General features: G+C 34.9%; 2 protein-coding genes across 2 annotated transcripts; one reads left to right on the top strand and one right to left on the bottom strand.

Annotated features, from left to right (window-relative positions):
- Nucleotides 1-1711: 1711 nt before the first annotated feature.
- LOC106755939 (zinc finger CCCH domain-containing protein 2) lies at nucleotides 1712-3232 on the bottom strand. The gene has a single exon (XM_014638173.2). It carries the CDS (start codon nucleotides 3157-3159, stop codon nucleotides 2125-2127), a length of 1035 nt encoding a protein of 344 aa, XP_014493659.1. The 5' UTR covers nucleotides 3160-3232; the 3' UTR covers nucleotides 1712-2124.
- A 10035-nt stretch (nucleotides 3233-13267) lies between these two features.
- On the top strand, nucleotides 13268-14011 carry LOC106780378. Its single transcript, XM_014668666.1, has one exon. The coding sequence runs from the start codon at nucleotides 13268-13270 to the stop codon at nucleotides 14009-14011; it is 744 nt and encodes a 247-aa protein (XP_014524152.1).
- The last annotated feature ends 7412 nt before the right edge of the window (nucleotides 14012-21423 follow it).

Here is a 21423-nt window from a genome sequence, read left to right as displayed (position 1 = left end):
ACTCCAAAAGGGGTCATTTTAGCATGGGATGCTCCCCCATCCCACACCATTATAGGTGTGTGTGAGTTTATGGCAATCACTATACCTAACCATAAAACCCCACCAAAATCACTTATTCCATACACATATCCTTATGGCTCATAACTTTACCTCCTAGGAAACAAATCTCACCCTATTAAACCCACTTTCCTCCTATAATTTAGTCTTTTTCTTTACCCATAACCAACCTATGTTAATTCAATCATCCCTTTTGGATCTAATAACTCACTTTATAAGTACTTCTCAAATTGGATATTCATTCAATTCATACCCAATTCAAATACATTGTTTCTCAACATCAACTTTCTCTTTTATGCACATTTCATCACTTGCCTATTCAAAATACTTCTTAACTATTTATGTATATATATAATCTTATCACAATTTAACAGCTTTTGAAATCAAACCCTCATTAGTGGCTAAAACTTATTATTAGAATTTAGGTTTAGATGAACGAAGATCATTTCTTTTTTTGTACTTCAATTTGGTTAATGTAAATTCACCAACATTTTTCTTTCAATACAACTTTAAAACGAATGGTAGATGAATTGAATTTATTATTGGTCAAAGCATGATCACCTCACAAAAGGGAAAACCAAAGGTAAATTTTTTCTTGTTACATAAAACTTAGGAAGCAAGCAATAATCTTTAGTTGCAAAGAGTTATGAAAAAAAAAGAAAAAAAAAAAAAACCTTCTTTAAAAACTAGTACAATGTATCTACTCGTTTTCTTACACTTTCTTAAAATTTGGAAAAAGTGAAAGTGTATAGTTAAGTGTGATGGGTTGTGTAGTTTCCTCGTGTTTCAATCATGTAAAAATGGTATAAACTTGATGGTATTGAAAATGACTTATGAGTTACTATTAACAAAAAAGACTCCTTTGGATGATGCATAAGAAAAAGATAATGCTGGATTTGAACAATGAGTAAAATCCAATTAATTAGACAGTGTAACCTAAAATAGAAGAAATAGAAGCATTATGGAAACCTATGATAATGTCTCACGCAAAGTTCCCTCCTCACATTATCACAACAACTCAGAACGCACAACATTGAAAGAAACTAAGCAAAATAACTCTATTGATAATGTCTCTACAGGGAGGAATTTTGCAACAAAAATACTTACGTATTCCATTAGAATAACTCTATTGTTTTCATCGTCATATACAATTTTATTACGTGCTCTTTACGAACAAGACAACTATGCACTGTTTACATAAACAAACTATTGCTCAGAATATTGAATGTTGTGAGAAATTATTCCTCACTACCCATTATACCAAAAACTCTATACAGAACAAACGAGTTGATTGTGATTAAATTCTCATTGAACCTTGTAAAATAATTGCAAGAGAACCTCCACAAACATACACTACAGAAGTCTAGGCAAAATAAAATAAAATAAAAATTAAACCTAAAGAGAAAAAGACATGTAAAATAAACAATGTAAGTATAAAGGATAAAGGATAAAGGATAAAGAAGAAGAATGCTACAAATTGAAAAATATATAAAAATAAATATAAAAGGAGAGAGAAAAAAAGTCCTTTTATGAATATTATTTTTATTTCCTTCGGGTGCCTCCTCGTGATTCACGAGAAAATCTTTATCTGTGTGAGTAATTTTCTATTAACCTCAGAATCGAAGCAGATAAATACAGCACCGCATGCAATAAATTTTCCAGAATATCTTAAATTTTGTCACGGTAAACATTGCATGCTCGACATGTGTAAGCATACGATGAATTTGCTTTGGCACCACAACACAACAGACAAAAAAATTATAAATCATTATTCATGGCACGTAATTATCACAGTGGTGCTAAGATAATTAAGCCAACGAAAAATCCAAAAACAGAACAAAAGATGAAATCAAGTTACAATGGACAGAAAAATTACAGAACTAATTTTGACAACCTTAAACAAAATTCAGAAAGCAATGAAAGTACTCGAAACAATAATTAATAATAACAACAATAGAAGCCAAGGATATGTTGCTTGCTCTGACATGTATTTACACTTGGTAAATCCTCGTCACAAATCCCACCATGCACCTTTTGTCATCATCTTCAAGACGTATTAATAATAACCTACATCAGCAAGTCATTAACCCACGCGAGATCTGGGGCAATGACATCATCAACAACCCCACCACTTTCTTCCCTAAAAAATCTTCCATTTCTATTCATGGAAAAGCTTTGACAAGTAGCCATGGTTGGTGAATGAACATTGAACTGTTTATGATCCTCAGAGACATCAAGCCAAGACAGAGTGTGAGGCTTGGAAGCAGACACAGATGAAGCCTCACCAAAATTCAAAGCCTCCATGGAGCACATAAGCTCAGACAACACATCCTTGTAGCTCACCACACCATGACGGTGGCCAGGCTCAGAGGAAGAGGAAGAGGGTGATAAAGGAGGAGAAAAATGAGACATGCCAAACAAGGTAGAAGTTGGTGAACAGGTAGATGAACAATGACAAAACAAACAACAATGGTTACTGTTATTGTTGTTATTATTATGATTATTATGAGGACTCATCATATTGCTGCACTTTTTCTTCTTGTTGCTGTCTTGGGGAGGCAAAACCCTCAGTTGGCGAGGGGTGTGAGCGAAAAAGCAAACTTTTCGCTTGCAATTCTTCCCATCCTTGCAAGCCTCGGTTCTATACCTTGAAGGGTGCAACCAGCACTCGAACACACCATGAGAGAACTCACATGCATCGCCGCTGCTGCACTGCCCGCGCCGATACTCCGGACACACCGTCCCGGAGTAATGAAACCGGCGAGGGTCGCGGCGGCGAGCCTTCTCGCCGGGGTGTGCAAAAGGGCAGTCTGTCCAGTCATGGCTCCGGCTACGAGTGCAGCGACGAACCTTGAACTCGAACATGCGGAATTCGTCGGAGGAATAAGGGTCTCCGACGTCATCAGAGTCGTCGGAGTCCATGGATTTGGTGTGGTGGAGGTACTTTTGCAGGAGGATGTCGTCGGAAAACATGTCCGCTGCGGAGCGGCGTGTGAGAAGCTTCCTTGGCGGGATGTCAAGGTCTCTGAGGGATTTTTTGAGGGAGAGAAGCTGGTGAGAGGGTTGAAGTTGGAACTTGTGCTCTGCACAAATGGTGCTCATATTTTACACTGTAGTAAATGAATAATAATACAAAAGAGAGCTTGTGGAGAATGGATATTGTTAGAGAAGAATAAGGGTGAGTTATATAGGGTGGTTGAGGTGTTCATGAGAGAAAGAGAGAGAGAATGAAGATGACAGGGATAGGTGATGAGAATGGGCGTGGCTGCATAACATTTGGTGTAACCATGCAAAACAGGGTACGTGGCAGTGTCACAATTCGTTGCAGTCATGTGTTTGGGCTATGTGTAACTATGTTACAAAGCTGGTTTAATGAAATATGCTATGCCATGTTTGGATTTTACCTTTCATTGGGTTGTGTTGGAATCATCACACGTGGAAGCATGAAGAAAGTTCTAGATCATGTGTGTGGGTGTATTAACAATGGCTGAGCCTGTTCACAGGGAATTACTCTAATTTTCACTGAAACCCTATAATTACTATCATTTCACATGGTTTCATAGAATTTGGTAAATTCATTGATCAAATGTCTGGCCTTCTTTTCCTTTCTTGCCACTTCAAAACAAATACTAGTATCCAAGATAAAGAAATCAAAGACACAGCTTTTAATTAATCATAAATAAGAAAATATTTTAACTATAGGAATTCAATTCCAATAATTTTAACTTAGGTGTGCAATAAAAAAATTTTACGTAATGTTTTTACTTTATGACTCAAGTTATGCCAACAAAACCTGCCGCAAAAAATGAATAAAAGAAATTAGGAAAACTCCTTATCTCATGGTTTCAGATTCCTGAACAAATCTTAACAACTACACTAAATAGAAAAAAAAAAAAGGAATAATGTTACATTAAATTAAGAAAAATATGAATTTACAAAATTTATCAAGTTATTACCTGAAAAGGGTAATAAAATATTTCAGTGCTGGTGAATTTTTCAAAAATTAGAAAATAAAATTGTATGCAATTATATGTAATTGATTGTCCATAAAAGATAATTTTTATCTTGTTGTTTGGTTTGCATTAATATTTGTTAGCCCCATTGCAGAAATAAAACCATTGATCACATCAGAGTAATGGAAGGTTTTCCACTGTAGTTTTTGTTTCCCTAGAAGAAAGAATATTGAAAGAGCATGATTGAGGAGGCAGCAATGACACTTGTTGAATATGCAGTGGTTTTGCTGCTAAATTTCATGTGAAGTAAGAACTAATTTCGAGGTTAGGTAATTTCATCGGAAGGGTGAAGAGAAAGTCAGAGGTTTTCTTGTCATTTTTCTTCCACCCCAATTAAATATTCCAACAAAGACAATTAAAATGGACAAACTTTTTCTAAGATTGAATAAATTTATGTACAGTAAATAGTCAAATCAAATGGATAACTGTAATCGTCAGTAACAGCGCTCTTAATTTCTTTGGGCCGTGCATCTCACAAACTTCAGATCGGATATATCATTACTTTGATATTTTCAACTCTTATTAATGAATTTGAGAAAGATGATTTGGGGGAGATGATTTGAGTGGATTTGAGGGTAATTTTGTTGTTTTTTTGAATAGATTTGTGGATAATTGAGAGTGGATTTGAGAGTAAAGTTTGTGAGAATTAGTGTAGGATTTGATTGATGTGATAGATTTAAAAAATTTGTTTAATTGGTAGAAATGAAAGATTACCAAAATGTCCCTAGTTATTTTAGTAACATAAAATGTTATTTTTTAATGTTATATTTAAATGTATAAATGTTAATAAAGAAAGGAAATTAATTAATAATAAGTAAAATTAATTTTTAAAATATTAAAAAAATTATAATAAAGTAAAATAAATATTTTTTAAAATGTAGTATTTGTTTGTAATATAATTTGTTACCAAATATTATCAATTTATTTGTCTACGAAAGTGAAATTCATTAATTTTAAACAAACATATAATTAAAAGGAGTTATTATATTACATGATCTAAAAAGATGTCCGAACATAATAACATACAATTATATTATTAATAGTTCATGATGACCTTACTTCATTGAGGTAGCGTTGCAATGCATTGAAACGATATTGTTGCGACATCCCTATTAGACGTCTTGTATGGGATGGATGCGAAGATAAAAAGTCGAAGCATTGTTTGAATAAATTTTGATCTTCAATGTTCATAGTCTGTAATAAGTTTTGAATTTCTTCTGTTGTTGGATTAGGTCGTTCAATAGTAGCATTTAATAGATAATTTTGACGCTCCATGACCTCTGTTAGTCGTTCAATTGCAGAAGATAGTCTTCTTCCTTCATTAATTAATTCTTGCACTTCATCTATGATTCGAGAATCCATCTGTTTTGCAGTTAATTTCATTGAGCAATAAATAAAAGTATGAAAATTCATGTCAAAGATAATAACATTAAAAAATAAGTAATGTAGAAGTCTTCAAACAAATAAGTGAAATTAACACACTTAAGTCATGTAATGCATTCTGAGTATAGTAATGGACTTAATCATCTAAATTGTGAAGAATTAAATTAACATTGTGATTAAGGTGAGCAAATTGGCGATTCATGTCAAGGGATAGGTTTGCCAACCCGCACTTGCATTTGTTCCATACCCTGCATTCTGTGTTGCAAGTCTTGTACCCTCTCCCATATTTGAGTCATCATATTAGGATTTGAAAATTCTGGAGGAGGCTGCACAGGGTTGTGATGATGTTGTGGTTGGTCTTCTTCTTCATCATCGTGTTGCCAAACACCATTCACATTAACAATGTTCAATCTCTTCAAAGAATTAATTGAGAAATGATGTCTTGGCCCAATATGACTGGTGGCATCAACATCGACATGTACTCCACAATATTGCATTATTTGTGTGATGAGGACATCATATGGTAGGGGTGTGTCACTGGCCTTTCATTTTAGCATATGTTGCATGATGTGATGAGGCCAATTGAGAGCTACATTATTTTTAATCAGCCATATCATGAAGATATCCTCTTGCAATAACTTTGCAAAATTTGCAGGTCGTGGAGTAAGCATGTGCACAATAACATAATGCAGAAGTCTATCATTAATATTCAAACACACAACTGTTTTAACACGTTGACCCTGCATTTCTGGTCTAACCATAGTCGTTAATGCCATCTCCCGATCATAGTGAAAGTCATCTGGGATATTTGAAAAAGACAACTTTTGAACCTCATATTTCATATTAGCAACATTCAACCAATCAGCAGGTTTCAATCTAATTCTTCTTTTGTTCACCTCATTGATCAAATATTCATTTCCAGAAATCTTCAGATTTGAGTAAAAAACTTTGATTAAGTCTGGATAAAAGGGTCCCTGCAATGTAAGAAATTCCACCACCCCTTGAAATAGAAGATTATGTTGGAAAAGTAATCCTGAACCGGCAAATGATTCGAAATTCATTATCTTTGGAAGAACAATATTCCTAGTGTAGAAATCAGCTGCATAGTTTTCCATTTGATGGCTGTGAATGAAAAAACGACGCTGATCTAATTGTTCTTCAACAAATGGTTTGATATTAGCTGCATCTTCTGCCTCATTTTGAGTTTCTTTTCCCTTGCGACTTTTTCTAGGCCTTTGGTTGATGAAGAGGCCATTTAAGAATTTCTTCCACAAAACAATATTGTGTACAATAACAACGTTAGTGATAACAAAGTATTGAATATTAAAAATACTTACAACCAAAGTCAAACCATTACATAATTACCATAACAATAATGTCCAATAGTCATACATCCAAATAGTAAAAGTCATATTTACATCCAAATAGTACATGGCATAATAAAGATGTAATAGAAGTAGTTAGATAAGACAACCTAAGAATCACCGCTGCAGAACATTTGACATAATTTATTCCACCGTTTGTGTGGTGGAAGTCCCATCAACTTCTTAACACATTTGGGCTTTTCACATAAGAAGTCATAGCATTGGTCCAATTGGGATTCATCATATATGTTCACACCAGTCAGCATATTATAAATGTCAGATTCTGTATATGTGTAGTTTGTGGAGCGACGTAGTATTTCATTCCTTTCTTTCATGGTTGTGACCTGTTCAACGGCTGCATTAGAAATAACACCAAAATGAACATTTGATGAACTAAGGACATTGGTGAAACCGTCCAGGCTGGTAGTGAACTTCTCAAATTGGGATTCAACAACATCCATCGTAGGTGCCTTCCTTTTCGAACCTCTTGAGGATGAAGTCCCACCAGATGGGACTGAAGGCACAGATTGAGTCCCACCTGGACTATATTCATCAACTGAGGGAGGAGGTGATGGCAGAGTTGGGCCTCTATACCCCATCCAGTCAGGCTGCTCAGGAGTGTACTCAATATTCTGATTGAGATCAACATTAACACGAGGCGCATCCCGCCCTCGACGTATCTGACGAGCGGTCCGAACACCGCTCCCTGTAGCTCGATCCACAGCCCATAACTCCACCATTAAATCGTAATGGCGGATATTGTTCACTCTCCACTTTGCGGCAGTTGGCCTCGACTACACAAAAAACATTACAAATATATTTGTTCATATTATGTGATATAAAATATTGCCAAATTCTTTGTATTTATTTTAATATACCTGAATGAGGTTCATCCAGACTTCGTCCTCCGCATCAAATCGCATAGTAATGGGGTTCCAAGCAAAAGCGCTTAATCCAGAAAAGAGGTCATGAACCTCACGCTATTTATCTTTCAAGACTTTCTGACGGTTTTTAACATTATTTTTTGTAATGGCGACATACCCAGAGACATGTAGATGATCAACAATGTTAGTATACGCTTGGGATGTCCAACTCCCGTCAACCCTATTACCGATTCTTGATTCCTCAATCATAGAGTGTAACAGACGTGCGTCCATGTCCTCAATCCACTTCGTGAACTCTCTCGTAGGAGCAGAGGACTCAATGGTGGTTGCCTTACCTCGGTTCATTATATACCTACTTGATAAATAAAATAGTAAGAAGTTAAGATTAAACATCCACTCAATAATGTTCTTGTAATACTGATAACATCAATTAGTCATACAACATAATCAAATACAGTAACTAAGAGTTCTGATAATCTCGCCACATTTGATCTGCTATGGCATCCCTAATATTACTACCCATCCTATGATCTTCTTCCCTAAGTTGAGACGATGAAACATTATGCTCTTCTCTTTCATTCAACTCATTATCAAATTCATCAAGTAATGAGTCATCATTATCCACGGTACGAAGGAAGTTGTGCAAGATACAACATGCTAAGATAATCTTTGTCATCGTCTCCAATTCATAGTGTGGTTCAGTGCCACTTCCAATGATAGGGAATCGTTTTTTCAACACACCAAAAATTTTTTCAATGACATTTCTCAACGATGAATGTCGATGATTAAACAACTCGCGCGCATTTTGTGGTCCTCTGCGTGTATANTCCTTAAGGTGATATCTGACGCCTCTATATGGAGTCAAAACTGTGCTTTTCAACATAAATCCAGCATCACCCAGGTAGTATTTTCCTACAATTTTGCACATGTAAGGCTATTTATTCACTACTAACATATAAAGGTATTTAGTCAACAACAGAACAATTTAGACACTAGCCTTGGGGGATAACCAACGGATCATCTCGATCAAAAGCATTTTTTAAAATTCTTGAATCTGATGCAGTCCCTTCCCACCCAGCAGAACGTATGTGAATTTCATGTCAAAATCACAGGCGGCGAACACATTTTGAGTTGGCCAATCTTTTCTTCCTCGAAATCTCGGAGCATCAGATCTTGGCACATTTACACGAACATGAGTACCATCTATGGCCCCTAAACAATCCTAAACATACAAACATGATAAAAGTCTAAATTTGTTATCATCCTTTCATCAAAGAACATGTACGGTAGTTTTTAAATCAATACCTTAAAGTACGGGTAAAATCGATTGTTGTTTAAGAGATATGGTTGAACCTCATTTCCTGAGGGTTGAATCAAAAATTCAGATTCCAAATTTATAACTGCATCCAACACATTATGAAAGTGTCTGCTAACCGTCGAACCCGAGCGATGAAAGAAAAATGCGACACTTCGATTCTTAACATTATGGCCAATTATATGAAAAAATTGAGCCACTTGTTGCTCCACTGTCGACCGAATGGCGTCCTTAACTAACCCAGTTGATCTTACTCTTTCACAAAGATTAATAAATGCCTCTGGACTCATCCTAATAATGTCTCGACACCGATTAGTGTGCACAAGATATGACATTAATTTCTCCCTATGACGATCTCTTTCTGGTAGGGAAATGCTTACACTACTGGAATCACTCCAGTTCATTTCCAAGATACTCAACGCGTGTGCAACAATGCATAACATTGTTACCGCAGCCATTGCAGTGGTTATTTCTAAGTGTCTTCGAATAACTGAGATAATATTGAAGTCTACGCCAACCACATCATCATCTATATCTTCATGCTCCAAATACGAAAAATCTAATTCTTCTTTCATCTATAATTACTTAACCAAATATACATACTATAAATAACATCATACATTCATATATTCATTAAACAAACCTCATTCATACGATCATACATGATATCTTCATATAATAAATAATTATTATACATTAATACATTAAATAAATATTATACATTAAATAAATATTATACATTAAATAAACATAATACATTATATATTCATATAATCACTTATAAAAAAGAAAAAAAACATAATACATTATATATTCATAAATCTAATTCTTCTTCCATCTATATTTACTTAACCAAATATATATAATTTAACAACTTAATAAACACAACTCAAATGAACAGTATCAATAAATTCAAATATTCATATAATCATATCCTAATTAAAATAATTCATGCATTCATCTAATAATTATACAAAATACATTAAATATATTCAATACAAAAACCACACATTCATTCGTATTAATTAAATATAGCAATATCATACATACCTCTTGAAGACAACGATGATCCTTTCAAGCAAGCAAGATTTCGAGCAATACTCAATGGGCTTTCAAACAAGATTCCAAGCAAAAATTCGACCAATACTCAGTACGCAGTGACAGTAAGATCCCAATAAGATATTGTATTTCAATTGCTAATATTCAAATAAATTGATTCACAAATCCAAAACTAACCTGTAAAAAAAAGATATAAATATGTTATATGATATAACGGTTAAAAAAAAAATATTCAAAATTTTGTACAATACCTACCTCCAGAGGTAAATTTGAGAATTTTGGTTCGAGGGACTTCTTTCTCAATTACTATGGCTTTTTTGGCTTCAATTTGAACCACACAAACAATATAGATTGGAGGCAGTTTGCTCCAAATCTTGATAATTACAATATTTTTGTGGACAAGGCAATTGCAGGATAAAGTGGTTTAGATGGTGAAGGACATCTTCATTTGCATCAATGCTTACACCAAATTATAATGTAATGGCAATGAGGTCAGTAAGAGATTCTTCTCCTTTTCTGAAGAAGATATATTCAAATCTCAATTTTCCTTCAAGCCTAAACCATACGTCTGAACATATTTCTAATTATTATCAAATAAAATGATTCAACAATGCACACTAACCATAAATAATGTTTCCAACTTACATAAAAATGGATCAGCTTGCCACTTAATTCAACGATGCAACTCTATCCACCAAATTCACAACCAACCCCCCACCATATCTTGTTTTCAAAAACTGGAAATGGAATGAGAACATGTTAACAAGAGTTTCTTACACTGCCAACCAGACAACGACTTCTTTGACTATCAACAAAAAAAGGTTAGACATAATACCAATTAAACAGAGTAATGATCTTTATGAATGTCCACCACCTTCCCTAGCCTACAGAACACAGAAATATGGTCCACCACCTTGTGATGCTCTTTTCTTAGGAACAATGAAAGCAATGAGGTTAGGACCGTGATGACATCTCCCCTGCCCTATGAGCAAACCATTCAAACAAAGTGAACAAGAGAATCAACCCAAAACAACTGGAAACCGTCATTTTTAACAACTTTTTTACATGTTTCTTACCTAGCTCGAGGGTGCTTCACCAAAGTCCTTCACAGCACCTTCACCAGTCGAACGCCACGAACTGGACAAACCTTCACCTGCAAAACGGACCTCACGTACAACTCCTTCACCTGCAACACACAAAAAAAAAGGTTAGGGTGCTGCAACAACTCCTGCTGGTTGCTCCATTGTGGTCATTCTTCTTCTTCGTCAGTGTGGTCCATGGATATCGTCATGTCAACCTCCTGCAAGGAGTGCTCTGACCTCCTCATGTCCTCAACGATGTCGACGCCCACCACGTGCAACATCAACCATGTTCACAACAACAACATCGAATGGAGGCTGCATGGATTCGAAGATGATAACACACTTCTCCTAACGACACTGTTGCGACGGAGCAATGAACGAAAGCATCGTCAACCGGTGACTGCAACCGGAAACAACCCCTCACTGCCATCCAAAAACGAAAGGAGGAACCAGATACACGAACTTGTATCCGGATAACCTCCCTTAACACAACGTTAAAAACCTTGGATCCGGATATGAGAAGTTGTATCCGGATAACCTCCCTTTCCATTCATGTTCAAAACCTGGATCCGGATACATTAACACTGTATCCGAATATTCTTTCACGGGAAATTTCTTCCCCCGCCATTTATGCATCAGGTTTGGTCTTCTTCTTCTTCCTCGTCATCAAGCTTCTTCTTCGTCATCCAGTCTCTACAACCACACGTCTTCCACCTGCAAAGACCACAAGATAGAAACATTACCTCTCCAAAGCTCTCACTCTGTGCTGCTCTTCACCACACACACAGAACTCTTCGCGCAAAGCACCACACACTCTCCAAGTTCTTACACTCTATCTAAACACACAACCATCAGTTTTAATACACACACCAAACTTATACGTTAACATACTCTTTTATTAATGGTCTTCATGATCAGACCTTGTTTTTCAAATTCAAATAAGGGTTCTCTCCTTTGTAGTGAATGGTTGTGTCAACCAGCGAATCTCTCAGCGAATCTCCCCAACTACGCACCAACTATGGACTGAAAAGAGAGTTGCAAAGGCCGAATAACCATGCCCAAGACATTGCATACTGGAAAATCACATGGGCAATGGGAAACGAACAGTGCTATAGTGAAAGTTCTCGTGAAACAACAGTGCATGCATTGTGTTTTTTTTTTATTTCAGCTGATACAATGCATTTTCGTTTTTTAATATTTACTTTAATATTAGGGTTTTTTATTATTATAAGGGGTTGGAATTTTGAAGATTGGCACAGGGCATTTAGGTCTTTTAAGTATAAATCAGTGCAAATCTTTGCATTTTGGAGAGATGGTCGAAACAGTGCAATGTATCCAAAATCCACTCAAATCAGCGTTTTTCCGTTCTCTCAAATTGGCATAAGCGAACAGGATTTTAAATTTAATCTTCGCTCGCAAATTCGCTTGAATAGTGTAATCTGTTCAAGCGAACACAACATTAGGAATATTTTGATTTAAAAAAAAAACTCACACATTCATTCAATAATAAAAAAAACTTAAATGCTTAATTTGTATTTCAATTAGGAGCTTTATTTTGTATCAGGTTTTAAAATTGAAGCTATTTTGTCCTCATGTCACGAATTTGGTAAGAATTTGGTCCCTTCCATTGAATTAACAATAATAGCGTTAACTTCGTCTGACGTGGAATACTTTTTTCCTCTCTCATAAGCTTTTTCTCTGTAATACCTAGCATTTTCTCTCTTTTCTCTCTTTTCTCTTCTCTCTCCTCATTCCACCACTCAACTGCATCGTAGAATAGAGTTAAGCCTCTACAACTTGAGTTTGACTCTGCAACCTGAGTTGTTGCCTAAACCTTCGTTGTGATAAAAATCATAAAAGCAGAAGAATTGTATGAAGAAAGAATCATAAAACAATGTTAGAAGAAGAATTACACTTACCTCGTGAATGTTGGGAATTGGTATTCAAATTCCTCAAACCCAGTCCTCATTTCGAACCTTTCTCCCTTGTCTCAACCTAATTCCTCTCCATCACCAACCTCCTTCGAACCTCACTCACCATATCCAACCCTACGCTTCCTTTTCTCCCCAACCTCTTCCGAAGGTTCCCATCCATCACCTCCCTTCATATCATGCGCCTCCACCACTCTCATCTCTACACGCTCCTCCTCCAGATCTCATGCGCCGCCTTACCGCTCCAGTCCCATAACCTCTCCGACCACCCCTCCCTCCCCTCAAATGGGTTGCACGCGTTTGCTAGAAAGATCCCAACTTTGAAATCCCTCACCTGCTCCCACATGGTTTGTCTCCGAAACGCCGATCTTCTTCTAATTGTTGATTGTTTCCCTTTCCTCGAACATCTCGACCTTAGTTTCCTCGAAAATAACGACAACTCAACCGACCCAGTTTCTGATTTCCGCATAAAGGCTTTCTCTTTGGTCCACCCCAAGCTCTGTAGCATTAACCTCTTCGGTAATTACTTCATCAGCGACACTTCCATTCTCAGTCTCTGCAAGAACTACGAGCTTCTTGAGGAAATTGTAATCTTCGACGTCGCTTCTGCGATTCGTGAAAGACCGTGTTTGCATTCTTTCTGCGTTAGCAATTTCGGGTATGGAACAAAGAAGGGTGACATTCTCAGACCCTTTGTGACTTTTGATTTCATCAGTCTGTTGGTGGGTTTGAAGGGCTCGACTTGTCTCGATTTTTCGTATTCTTCTATCTCTAATGAGTTGCTATGTTGTGTTGCGGAGGAAGGGATTCCTTTGAAGAAGCTTGTTTTACAATGTAACTACACTTACGTTGGAGTGTTGTGCTTGTTGTCCTCATGTCAGTCAATTACTCATCAGAAACATGTTACTCTGTGTGTTCTCTGATCATCTTGCAGAGAAGCAAGAACTGTTACAGAGAATGGTTTCACCGTGTAAGCTTTTGTTGGGTAGAAATAAGGTATGTGTGGAGGTTTTATTATTGAATTTTCAAAATTTGTGGACAAATTTGTTTTCTTTTTTTGTTGTGTTATTCTTATCTGGATGAAAATGAACGTAAGAATAGTGTTGTAATTATAATTAGGCTTAAATGTTTATTAAGAAAAAAATGAGATTGGAAGAGAGAGAGAAAAAGCTGAATAGTACATAGAAAAAGCTGGACAACAAAGCAGAGAAGAAAAAAAGTACGCCAGATCAGCATGAAATTAACACCGTTATTATCAATTTAATGGAAGGGACCGAACTCTTACAACATTTGTAACATGAGGACAAAATAGCTTCATTTTTAAAATCAGGTACAAAACAGAAATTCAGCCCCTAACTTTGGGACGAATTAAGCATTTAAGCCTAAAAGGAAGCAAACTCTACATATTTTTCTCCACTTTAGTGTCACATTTCACGTTTGAAAACCCTACATCCCTTTTTCCTCCTTTCTTCTATGCCGAATTTCATATCTCACTCTATATCCTTTTGTTTCTCCTCTCTTCCAACAGTCCTCCCCTCTCTCCTCTTCTCTAACTTTGACCATTTATTTTGAACCTCCTTTTCCCTCCTCTCTGGTTTCTGGTTTGGTGGTTGTGTGGTGTTGTTGTGGTGGTGCGATGTAGCATACTAGTGGTTGTTTTTCTTCAAGCTTAGCTTTGGCGTCCAGGTTAGTTGTTGTGTGGTTTCCTTATGTTGGTCGTATGTAATGCATGATGATTGTTTGGTTATGTTATCTCTTATTATTATGGTATGCTTGTTGGTTGGTATGCTTAATCTGGGGTTGAGGTTGCTTGATTTGGGGTTAGGTTTTCTTGATTTGGGTTGGGGATGTTAGATCTTGGGTTGGGGAATGAGGATACGAGAGGGACGCCTTAACTGCACATGTAACTACGGTTAAGGCACCACTGCGTTTGAGAGTCGCGTCGCAGTTGGAGCTGCTTAGTGATAGCGCAGAACCGCACTTGGACGTGCGGTTGAGGACGCCGCAGTTGGAGGTGCACTGGTGCTTTTCCGAAATAGGAGTTGCAGTTGTTGTTGGGCGAAGTTGGAGCTGTGGTCAAGCCTCTTTTTTTGGGGGTTTTTTTTTTGGTTTTCTTTTTTCTGCATGAAAAATTATGGAGGGCTTCTCCCTTGACTTCACCCTTCACCTCCCATTATTTTGAAATTTCCAACTCCAACCTTGTTAGGAATATTTTGATTTTTAAAAAAGCTGACCCATCCATTCAATAATAAAAAAGAAGCAAATCCTACACTCCTTTCTCCGCTCCAGTGTCGCATTTCATGTTTGAAAACCATACACCATTTTTTTCTCCCTTCTTCTTTTGTGCCGAATTTCATATCTCACCCTATACCCCTTTGTTTCTCCTCTCTTCCAACATTCCTCCCCTCCTTTCTCACTTTCACCATTTATTTTGAATCCCTTTTTCCCCACCTCTCTGGTTTCTGGTTTGGTGGCTGTGTGGTGGTGAGGTGTAGCATAACAGTGGTTATTTTTCTTCAAGTTTAGCTTTGGCATCCAGGTTAGTTGTTGTGTGATTTCCTTATGTTACTCCTATATAATGCATGATGATTGTTTGGTTATGTTATTTGTTGTTATTATGGTATGCTTGCTGGTTGGGATGCTTGATCTAAGGTTAGGGTTGCTTGATCTGGGTTGGGGATGTTGGATCTGTGGTTGGGGAACGAGGATATGGGAGGGACGCCTTAACCGCACCTATAACTACAGTTAAGGCACCAATGCGTTTGAGAGTTGTGCTGCAGTTGGAGGTGCTTAGTGTACGCGCAGAGCCGAAAGTGAGTTTAAGCCTAATTCAACCCCACAAAACCGGCTTGTAAGGTGAGGTTTGTACCTCACTTATATATTATAAATTGACCTTATCTCTAGTCGACAACAGGTGGAAAAAGAAATGCCCATTTAGAACTCGCTAGGATAGGCTCTAATCATGGCTCTGATACCATATTAGAAAGTGAGTTTAAGCCTAACTCAACCCCACAAAACCGGCTTGTAAGGTGAGGTTTCACCTCACTTATATATTATAAATTAACCTTATCTCTAGTCGATGAAGGACTTCCAACAAAATAAATTAAATGAGTGTAAAAAATTTATACATGTCTAAATACGTTTCATCTTTTTATTAGAATAATTGTAGTTTATGCAGATATTGTAATGATATTAAAATAAATAATTGTAATTATAATGATAATAAATTTTATACATAAAAAATTTCAAGTGTTTGTGTTAATTTTAAGAATTCCTATCAGTTTTAATAGTTTCATATTTATTAATATAAAACAGTTTAGTTATTTTTTAAAATATTATTTAAAGATAAAACTGTATCGAAATTTAGTAAAAGTTATTTTTTCAATATATTAATTTAATGTTGGTTTTAAAATTCAAATTTGTTTGAGTGGAAAGAGGATAACAAGTATTAATATACATGACTAAGTCCAACATCACCCGTGAAATGAGAATGTCCTTTTAGAATTTCAAATGTAATGTGTAATTTTAAAAAATCAACATAATATTTATTGATAAAAGTAGATATATTTATAATATTATCATACGTTATATTCATAAATTCTAACTCAATTTAAATAATAATAAATTAGTAATTCATCATTTATCACATAACAATATTCAAGTGTAATGTAATGATAAAAATGTAATAATTTAATGACATATAAACTTTCTAGCATTTAGAATTATTTAAGAAAATATTTTTTTAGGTTTAGAAAGTATTGTTCCACTCAACTATTATTATACTTGTTTAGTAAATTAAACATCCATTTAAATTCGTTTAATCATAAAATATTTATTTGTCCATTAACTTATTAGTCGTGTAATGAATGCATTTTTAGGCTTTTACTTAATTTAATTTTGCCTAACGAGTAAAACTAATCACCCAACGATTGAATTTTACAAGTTTTCAATTAAAAAAATTGTCTTATGTCAACTTCTCATATTTTGAATTAAATAAATTTTTCTAAGTGAGCAAAATGATTGTCGAACAATGGAATCTTTTATCCTTTCGTGTCTTCAATTAAATTAATTTCACCCAACGAAAAAATAATCATCAACAACTTTATTTAACATAGTCGTGCATAATTTTAAAATTGTATCAAATTGGTTCAAAAATTGTTTTACTTCATTTTTCGTAGATATAGTTTAGCACTTTGTTTCTAAATAAAATCATCTTAAATTAATTTGATCCAATTATCCACTTAGAATTTGAATCATACAAATTATACAATTTATTGTCCATCACTTTGACAATTCGGCATTTCATTCATACAATATATTATTAACTATTAAGGTGTATAAATAATTAATTATATATAGAACATAAAATAATTGTCACAAATATGCCAAAATCCATCGTCTCAATAATTATCCATATGAAAACTTAGAGCACTTTGAATTTTCTCAAATAAACCACATTTAATAAAAAAATAAATTCAATATTCTAACTAAGTTACAATCTCAGTCTAAATCATTTGTTCTATCAAAATTATAATTAACTTAATCAAACTTAAGCTCTTAACTTTCACATTAATGCTAAACTTGTATATGTAATATAATATTATATAAGTTTCTATAAAATTATAATAATTAGAAAAATAAATAAATGAGGTGATAATTAATTATTTAAAAAAGATTTACTTAAAAAGTTAGGTTTAAACCCTTTGTTGGTCCTCATATTTGTTGAAAAATCTTAAGTGAGTCCTTTTGTTAAAAACAGTCTCAATTGAGTCCTAAATTTTGTAAACTCGTAACAGTTAAGCCCTTTTTGTTAAGTGGTCAAAAGCGGTGTTAAAATGTGATGATGTGGTGCATAGTAAATATGCTGATGTTAATGGTTTTATTACATGGAATTAGTATTTAAATTAAGAGGTGTATTAGTTTTTGACATGGCAAAATGTAATTGGTCATTGTAGTTAAAATAATATATTAGGAATTTGTTGACTTTAGATAAGGGATTTATGATAAGAGTGTGATGATGTGGTGCATAGTAAATATGCTGATGTTAATGGTTTTATTACATGGAATTAGTATTTAAATTAAGAGGTGTATTAGTTTTTGACATGGCAAAATGTAATTGGTCATTGTAGTTAAAATAATATATTAGGAATTTGTTGACTTTAGATAAGGGATTTATGATAAGAGTTGGGTTTAGAGAAAAAGGGATTTCAAAAGGGAACTAGGGATTGGGAATTTGAAGACAAGACGATTAAGGAAGACGCAGTTTCGCATTTTAATTGGGTATTTTTTTTCCATGGTTGCAATTGGGTTTGATGATTTATTTGCATGTTGATGGATTCACCATGGTTGCACGAGGATGAAGACTCATGATTCGTGTTCTCTGGATTGGCTTGAGTTCCCGTGGAACATTACGCGAGTTAGGGTTTTCAGGCACGATGGAGATTGCAGTTTCTGGTTCCTGGGTTTTGTTGCAGGTTCGATTACAAGGGAGGAAGAAAGATGATGGGGGAAGTTTTGTGTGAACGAAGAAGACAATGGTGTGTTGGAGTCCATCGGGTTTTATTGCGTTTTTCATTTTAACACATTCCAATAATGTCTTATTCAACGTAGTTGCAAATTTTGGGGTTTTGGAAATTTAAAAAGAATTAAAAACAATTTTATGTTTTCTTAACTTTTTGAAAAAGAAATTAACCTTTCACATTGTGTAACATTCCATTTTAATAGTATACAACTACCAAAATGACACGTTACATAGATTTTAGAAGAACAACTAGGTAATACAAACCTTCTTCAAAGAATAGATTTACTTTTGTAGATCCATCTAACTACACATTTGTTTCACCCTCACCTCTTGCTAGAGCAACTATAAAGACTTCTTTCTAAGCTCACACCATTAAAGTGATCATCACAAAGAGAAAACAATAGACAAACAATAACAAAAGCAAGGGTAAGCTAGAATAAAAACAATTAAGGACATATAAGAACATTTAAACATTTTACACAAGATACACATATCACAACAAAACAACCAAACACTTTATGCATGGTAATACTTTGATTGGACTGTTCTAACTTAGCATGAATGTCGAGCTATGGTGGGTTGTGCACTTGTGGTGGCTTCTACTATTTTGCAAAGCCATTGCCAACAAGTTTCACCTTACCACACTCACAAGGTTAGTCTGTTCCACGCCTTGGATCATACTGGAAGCACCCAAGATTAAGACCTCCTACTACTCTCACCACATGTGTCAAACCTCTATACTTGAGAATGAATAACCATTAGAGTGTCAGGATAACCCTTAAGAATGAGCTCTCTGCATTCATATTAACGATACTTGAAACCACACCACGAAGTTCCACCTTGGAACTAACTTTCATAACTTTGAAACCATATATGTATCACTTTACTTTTACAATGCATACCAACATATGAAAACACTGAACATACTTCGAATAACTAGAAACAATCCAACAAGTCATCATAGAACAAATAAAACAATTGATGTCCAAGATGCAGAGTTGAAACTAGAGAGTTCCACAACCTAGCTATGGACGTTTCCACAATTTATGGATTTGTCTCGAGAGAAACAAATTGAAAACCAGCAAGTCCAATAATTGAGTTGTGGCTTTTTCCACAACTTGTGGATTTACTTTAGGAAGTATGAAATTGAAAACAGAGAAGTGCACAAGCAGATTATGGATTTTTCCAAGAATAGTGGAAATTTTCTGAACAATTACTAACCTCTCATAGATACACTTCAAATCTCAACTTGGACATTTCTTCCCCACACTCCACTGATTCTTATGACCTTCTATACCCAAAGAAACATTGAAAAACACCTTCCTAACTCAAATTAGTTATTTCAACCTCATTTAACAACTTAACACCAATCAAACTCCATTCTATACCTTTCAACATCAATTCTTTGCAACTAACATCTTACACTAGTCTTAATAGACTTAATAACCCTCAAAACCTTACATTTTGTACAGACCTTCTAAATAAAAATACCACTAGTGAAAACCCCTAAAATGAACTAAAAACCATACAAGACACCTCCAAAAGTTGACCAACTAGTTCTACATTAGAATATTATTGTCATAACACTTAAACAAATCTTAATCAACCGTTAGACCCCTGTCAAAACACAATTTAAACAAAATAACCCTTCCCTTAACTTTTCACCTATCAAAACCCCCTTTCTAGCCTAAAAACTACATATTTCTTCTGCTGAAATGTAAACAAAGTTTTATACAATTTGACAGCTCCTACTTCACCTAATTTAACATCTTTAAATTCATCACACACAAACTTTACATCAGAATCACATTGCATCTCACAATTAAATTGGTTTTCACATCAACACATATTACATACAATCAACTCACCATACTAAATTTCTCATTCCAATACAATTTCATAATTCAATCAATAATTCACCATACAAACATTAATTAGAACTCGTCTATCAAACAAATCAAGTAAAACTAGCTTCTCTTACCTTACACCGACGATACAAAGCTCTAAGAGCACCCTAATTACTTCTCGCACAAAGAATTTCTACAAACACCTATTAATCACCAAATTGAAAAAGGGAAAAGTCCTTAGAACCTTATATTTACCAAGAAGCTCAAAGAACAACACAAGACACACATGTAATGAAAACTTCCATGCATTGACTTGATTAAAGAGAGAAGAGAAAAAAAGAGTTGAAACTTACTCGCTCTAATGCAGAAACTGATCAAATAGCAATGTAGAACTTGTCGTCGTGGTCGATTAAGAACCTCCTGATCGTCAAAGAGACGATGACTCAAAAGTTAGAACTCTTAGAGAGAAGGTAGAGAACTCTAGAAAAGTGTTTTCTAGAGAGATGGTACGTTTTAAAATAATGAAAAAGTCTTACTATTTTTAAACTATCACCACTTCTAAAATACCATTTTCTAGAGTTTTATACATTGTATTAGAGTCAACAATCATATGTGTTTTCTAGTTCAATCCTAAAGTCTACATATTAAAAAAATAATAACAAAATAGAAATTCTTGTCATAGATTTGAAAATAATGTTCAGAGAAAATGGATGATAGAAAGTAATTAGTATAAGAAAATAGGTATGGATGATAAAGGGGTGGGATTAAAGGTGGCAAAAAGGGTCGAGACGACCTCTTCAACCCGATAGCCTAACACAACCACTCCCGCCCAACCTGACAGCCTGACATCATTAAAAAAATCCTAAATGTGAGAAACTTACCCTTACTCGAGACAATACTCAGGCCATCCTAGCAAGTCAATTTGAAATCATTAAAAATCCTAAATGTAAGGAACTTGGGCTCACCT

The sequence above is a fragment of the Vigna radiata genome, chromosome 2, assembly GCF_000741045.1.
Source record: "Vigna radiata var. radiata cultivar VC1973A chromosome 2, Vradiata_ver6, whole genome shotgun sequence".
Taxonomy (NCBI): Eukaryota; Viridiplantae; Streptophyta; class Magnoliopsida; order Fabales; family Fabaceae; genus Vigna; species Vigna radiata.
This window is presented reverse-complemented; position numbering and strand designations above follow the sequence as displayed.